This window comes from Budorcas taxicolor, chromosome 3, assembly GCF_023091745.1.
Source record: "Budorcas taxicolor isolate Tak-1 chromosome 3, Takin1.1, whole genome shotgun sequence".
In the NCBI taxonomy this organism is placed as follows: domain Eukaryota; kingdom Metazoa; phylum Chordata; class Mammalia; order Artiodactyla; family Bovidae; genus Budorcas; species Budorcas taxicolor.
The window spans coordinates 19,002,833-19,008,412 of NC_068912.1; the positions used below are offsets into that span (position 1 = coordinate 19,002,833).

Here is a 5,580-nt window from a genome sequence, read left to right on the forward strand (position 1 = left end):
CTCAGTAGAATTCTTCTCCCTTTTAGGGGAGAATGCTAAGAAATACTTTTTATAGGTAGAAACTATCAGTGTGGATTTTTTTCACCCCAACATTCTTGCCTTGTTTATCTTGCTTGCCGTGTTTATGTTTAACATTCTCCCTTGTACTTGCCTTGTTTATCAAGAAAATCAGAACAAGGTTTTGCTCAATATCAATGCTTGCCTTAGCCTCAATCTTCTCTTATAATTATCTCTATCTCCACCTTTCCATTATCTTGGTCTTTGTCCTTTACACTTGTTTACATGAATCTATTTCTAAAATCCTTTTGCAAGCAGAAAAGAATGTTTTAAAACATCCTCTATTCTCTTTTTAAGTATCAAAAAAGCTGAACCCAATTCTCCTGTTAATTAAGTAGTCTCCACTAAGAAGGATGCAGATATAGGAGGTAATCCCAAATTTGCCACCTTAGCATCTTGGGTTCTCTCCTACCTGTCAGCTTGATGGTTTCTGTCTCCCTTTCCCTTTAACAGAAAGAACACAGTAATATGGATGCTCATTTCTAAGTTCCTTGGATTGTAAAAGTGCCTTTAAAGAGTAGATATCAATCACATTTTTAAAATAGCACATCTTAGGTAAGCAAAATTCTGCACACTCAGATTTTTTCCTAATGCTGCCTTTGGGCAAGGGGAACAGAACATAGAAACATCTAATTCAACTGGTATCTCCACTTCTGTCATATGGCGAACTGGAGCCTCTATTTTTAAACACATGATTGACACTCATATGTCCAGGCTAGGTCAGATACAGTCCATCCTGTGGGCAGAAAGAGGAATCATGACTTCTGAGGTCCCTGCCAGCCCTGTGATTTGTCAAACAGAAATGTAAGTGTGTCTTTAGGTTAAGAAAAACAGCCAACAACCACCCCAAAGATTCCCCAAAACTATAACCTGCAAAAGCCAATAAATGAAACAAGATAATACCCTTTCCCCTTCCTTCAGATGAGTCTAAAACCATTACTTAACTGAAGGTGCCTAAAGAAGAAAATAAAAATAAAACAAGCCAAGAGTAGAGAAGGAGGGGAGACTGGGTTTGGTGGTGATGAATCAGGGCTTTAGACCCGGAGGGTGTCTCCTTCCTAACTGTGCAATTAGAGACTCAATAAAAGGTTTGAGCACCTCCTGTCAGCTCACAGCCACTGCCCCACATTCCACTTGCTCTCACTCAAGAACAAGGTAAGTCTCAGAGACTATCTATCTGCTTGACCATATTTAGAATCTCGGCTGCTATTCTTGTATGAGATTGTATGAGAATGTATGAGAATTTCAGAAGAAATACATTCTTAACTCTAGGTTGACAATTATTAATAATAAACTGAGAGCTCCAGTTGCATTTTTTGCCTCAGGAATTTCATAGATCATTTTCGTTTTAAAAAACTATAAACTATTTGTATGACATATGTATGAATACAGTTTAATAAGACACAGGACTCAGACCTATATTAAAATATAGGGTCATTTAAATGATGCGTAATGACTAAGGGGTCGAGACTCTGTTTTACCAGTGAGTTCATGGAGCCACATCTTCTCGGTAAAAACATGTTGCTTGGCCTGCATAAATGGAGGCTGATTTTCTGTATTACTTCTCTTTCCTCTGGAAGTTTTTCCTAACTTAAAAGTTATACTTTCCTACAATGAGGAGCTAGATTGAGCCAAGGTGGGAGGAAAACAGGTGGCCAGTCTCAGATGATGCTGAAATGATTAGTACCGCTCTGTTGGCTTCATTTGTACATTTTAGTACTTACATTTGAGTTCTTTTTCTACTCTCCTTTTACAATAAAGCTTTCTCTGAACACATGACCATCTCTATTTTCTGCAGGGTAAGGAGAAGTATCTCTTCTAATGTTTATCTGTGCAAAAATCCTATCTCACCACATTATCTGGCATAAATTTTAAGATAAAGAATAGAACAGATGATGTCAGTGGAGCTGGGGGAGGGACAGAAGGAAGGGCGATCTGGTATCTCCTTCCTGAAGGACCTATCCTAGAAAGTGGGTTGTGTTTGTTCTTTCCCACAGTCTCCTGAGTTTGTAAAGATGCCTCAGCTTCTGAGAGACATCCTCTGTGTAATTGAGACATTCCACAAGTACGCCAGGGAGGATGGTGGCGCAGCGACGCTGACCTGCACAGAGCTGAAACAGCTCATCCAGAGCGAATTTGAGGACATTTTTCAGGTAAAGTGCTCATGGAGCTATGGAAATTCTTCTCCACTTGCCATTTCTCCAAAATACAAGCAAAATGGGCATATGCAATCCCTTGCCATTTTACATTTGGCTACCAGCTCTCAGTACCCACTGACTTTTGAACAAATTTTTTTTCAATCTCATTTCCCTACTCTGTGCAACTGCTTGGTCATTAATTCTAGGAGGAAATGAGGTTTTCAACACTGGGACTATTGCTTCTGTAAAGCAGGCATCTGAGAGGAGTCATGAGCTTAGATGTATCTAAATGCAACTCACAATTGATATGAATGCTCCTTCTTAATGATAGTTCTTTGATCAAAAATGGTAACCAGAATCAACCTTCTTTGGGGATGGTCTTACCTTCCTTGGGGAGGGTCTTCCCAGGTGGTGCTAGAGATAAAGAATCCACCTGCCAATGCAGGAGACACAAGGGATATGGGTTTGATCCCCGGGTGAGAAAGATCCCCTGGAGTAGGAAATGGCACCTCACTCCAGTATTCTTGCCTGGAAAATTCCAAAGGAGCCTGGCTACAGTCCATGGCATTACAAAGAATCAGACATGACTAAGCACACACAAACACACATTTGGAGGAAATTTCCCAAGTTCATGAGGAATAGAATCAAAAAAGAGGGTTCTTGGAAAACATGCAGACACTCAGGGCACTTGACCACATATAAATAGGCTGATTTTTCATTGTGTTTCCATGCAGCCATGTGCCACCCATGCTGTGGAGAGCAACTTGAATCTTCTGAATATTGACAGTAATGGTGCCATCAGCTTTGATGAATTTGTTCTTGCAATCTTCAGCTTTTTGAATTTCTGTTACCTTGACACACAGTCATTACTAAACCCGGAACCAGAGGGGATGCCACATGGTATGGGTCTTCAGGTGATGAATGGAACTGACCAGGGGACAGAAGGAACTTCACAAACTCAAGACAAAGTGGTGCTTCCTTCAGGAACGGCATCGTCAACTCATCTCAGCCTAAAAGAAGAGAGAGCAGTTGAACACGATAGGGTGGACCCACAGGGACATACCACAGCTCACAAACTACCAGTAGAAACGTCTGAACACAGTGACTCCAAGAACCAACATCTGAAAGGAGATGAACAGAGCCAGAAAGTGGCCCAAGATGCATCAGCAACAGGTGACAGTAGAACCCAACCTGAGACAAGTAAGCCAATGGCAGGAACAGAACAGATCAGCAGTCGCACAAAGAGGGAGGGACAGAATAAGGAGAGTCTCCAGAAGGGAGATACACTAGCCAGGAAACAAAGTGGCACTGAGACAGGAGAATGGTTTGGAGAACAGGAAGGGAGCTTGGGAACCCTGCGTTCTCCACTGGGAGAAACCACACAGAGGCCAGGTGGGTCATCTGAGGATCAGGAAGCTGCAGGAGAGAAGGGTGTTAAGGAACACCCTAAAGCACAAGAACCATCAGTACAGGGAAAAGATGAGCCCAGTTCAGACCATGTCGACCTGCCAAAACAAGCTGCTGCTCGGAAACCATCTCAGACACAGAAATCAGCTGCTCCCAAGGATGACAGAACAGCTGAGACTCCAGAACCACCATATGAAACAAGGGACTTGTCAGTCCAAGGGGATAACAGAAATGTTCCAGAAACAGCCACGGTTAGAGTTGAAAGGAAAGATGTAAGAGGTCCAGAGGTCCATCAAACAGTAGGGCAGAAACAAATTGAGGAAAAAACTCAGCCACCAGCTCTGGAAGAGCCAACAGAAGATAAAAAGTATCATGAACTCCAGGAATCATTGAAAAAAAAGAATGCTGGAGAAGATTCTGAGACACATGAGTTAAACTCAGAAGGAGGAGAACAGAAAGATTCTGAAACTGAAGGAGCCATCAGCCCAGGAGAAGAGGCAAGACATGCTGAGGAAGGCACAGAAGAAGCACTTGTGAACAGTAAAAATGCCCCTGAAGCAGAAGGGACACCAAGAACAAGAGAAAGAACACGGGAGTTGACCCTACCTGAGAACCAATCTGGAGAAAAAAATAAGATGATCACCAAGATTCATGACAAGCTGGTCGAGGAAGATGATGGCTACCAGGGGGAAGGTCCTGAGCCAGTGGCCACACAGAATGATGAGAGGTCTCCTGAAACCCCCAACAGCCTGACTGCAGAGGATGGTGACAGCAACTCAGAGACAAGTGATCTGTTTGTGCAAGGGGATTCCCAAAGTCAAGCAAACCCATTCAGAGGGTCTGTGCAAGGAAGTGACAGTAATAACCCAGAAACTCAGAAACACTTAGCAGTGAGTGAGGAAAAGAGAATTCAGGAGACAGTGCTGGCAGTCAGAGGAGAGGATGAGCGGGTCACGGAGGAACACGCACAGCAGCACCGGGGTCAGGGCTCAGGGACCACAGGCCTAGGCCCAGCTGTGGAGCCCAGGGGACACCCCAACACACAGGTGTTCATAGGGAGAGATGAAAACAGAAAGTCCCTGGAGCCAGCGATCCCGGTTGCTCCAAATGCAGGCTTCACTAACCAGCTTTCCGTAAGGCAACTCCCTACAAAGAAAGACAGCAGAAAAGAGCTAAAGGTCCAGAGCCCAAGTACCAAAGAAGAGGAAGATGGAGCCCTAGAGACCCAGGAGGATTTAGTAAAAAGTCTGGATGAGAACAATGCAGTCTCCCAAAAGACACACCCTGCGACATTGGAGGAGGAGATTGAAAGCCCCCAACAGCTGGCAGGAGAACAAAATCTATCTACGAAAGAACATGATCCTTCAGTCTCTGAGTCAGGCCTTGAAGAGAGGATGCAAAGAGACCAAGAGCTCTGTTTGGTGGAGAGAGGTGCAGAACATTCTGGTCCCCTGTACGAGGTCTCGCAGGAGAAGATGCTGCAGCAAACAGACGTAACCCAAGGGGAGCATCAAAATCAAGCTCAGACAGCCAGTGTATCAAGCCCAGAGATCCGCAGAAACCAGTTGAGTGCATCCCTCACCAATGACAGCTCAGACTGTCTTGTCTTTTTTATTGACAGACAAGCACTACAAAAGTACATCAGGGAGTTTCTGCCTGATGAGGATCCTACTGGTGCACAGCAAATATCAGCTCCCCAGGCCTTGGAAGATAAGCAGGGTCACCCTCAAAGAGGGGAACTAGAACCACAACAGGAAGTAAGCACTCCAAAGCAATGAATCATTGTCATCATCCCACGAGAAGTTCCAAGGAACCTCATACATCTAAACAGGCCCCAGACTTCTTCCCTCCCAGTCACTCTCAATGCTCATACTCACACATTCAGATGAAGATTAATAATCCCTTAAATCCCCTTCCTAAATTTCTGCTGTTGTTGTTGTTTAGTCTCCAAGTCATGCGCGACTCTTTTGCAAACCCA

The 5,580-nt window shown here is 44.0% G+C and overlaps 1 protein-coding gene across 1 annotated transcript; it reads left to right on the forward strand.

Moving 5' to 3' along the window:
• The first annotated feature begins 2,057 nt into the window (after positions 1 to 2,057).
• TCHHL1 (trichohyalin like 1) lies at positions 2,058 to 5,380 on the forward strand. Its single transcript, XM_052638174.1, has 2 exons — positions 2,058 to 2,210; positions 2,930 to 5,380. Exons 1-2 carry the CDS (start codon positions 2,073 to 2,075, stop codon positions 5,378 to 5,380), a joined length of 2,589 nt encoding a protein of 862 aa, XP_052494134.1. The 5' UTR covers positions 2,058 to 2,072.
• Positions 5,381 to 5,580: the final 200 nt, after the last annotated feature.

What these genes read in the sequence shown, in the direction of transcription:
- TCHHL1 (XM_052638174.1), top strand. Translation starts at nt 2,073, where the DNA reads ATGCCTCAGCTTCTGAGAGACATCCTCTGTGTAATTGAGACATTCCAC. An exon ending in AATTTGAGGACATTTTTCAG is followed by an intron (nt 2,211 to 2,929) that starts GTAAAGTGCTCA and finishes GTTTCCATGCAG; the next exon opens with CCATGTGCCACCCATGCTGT.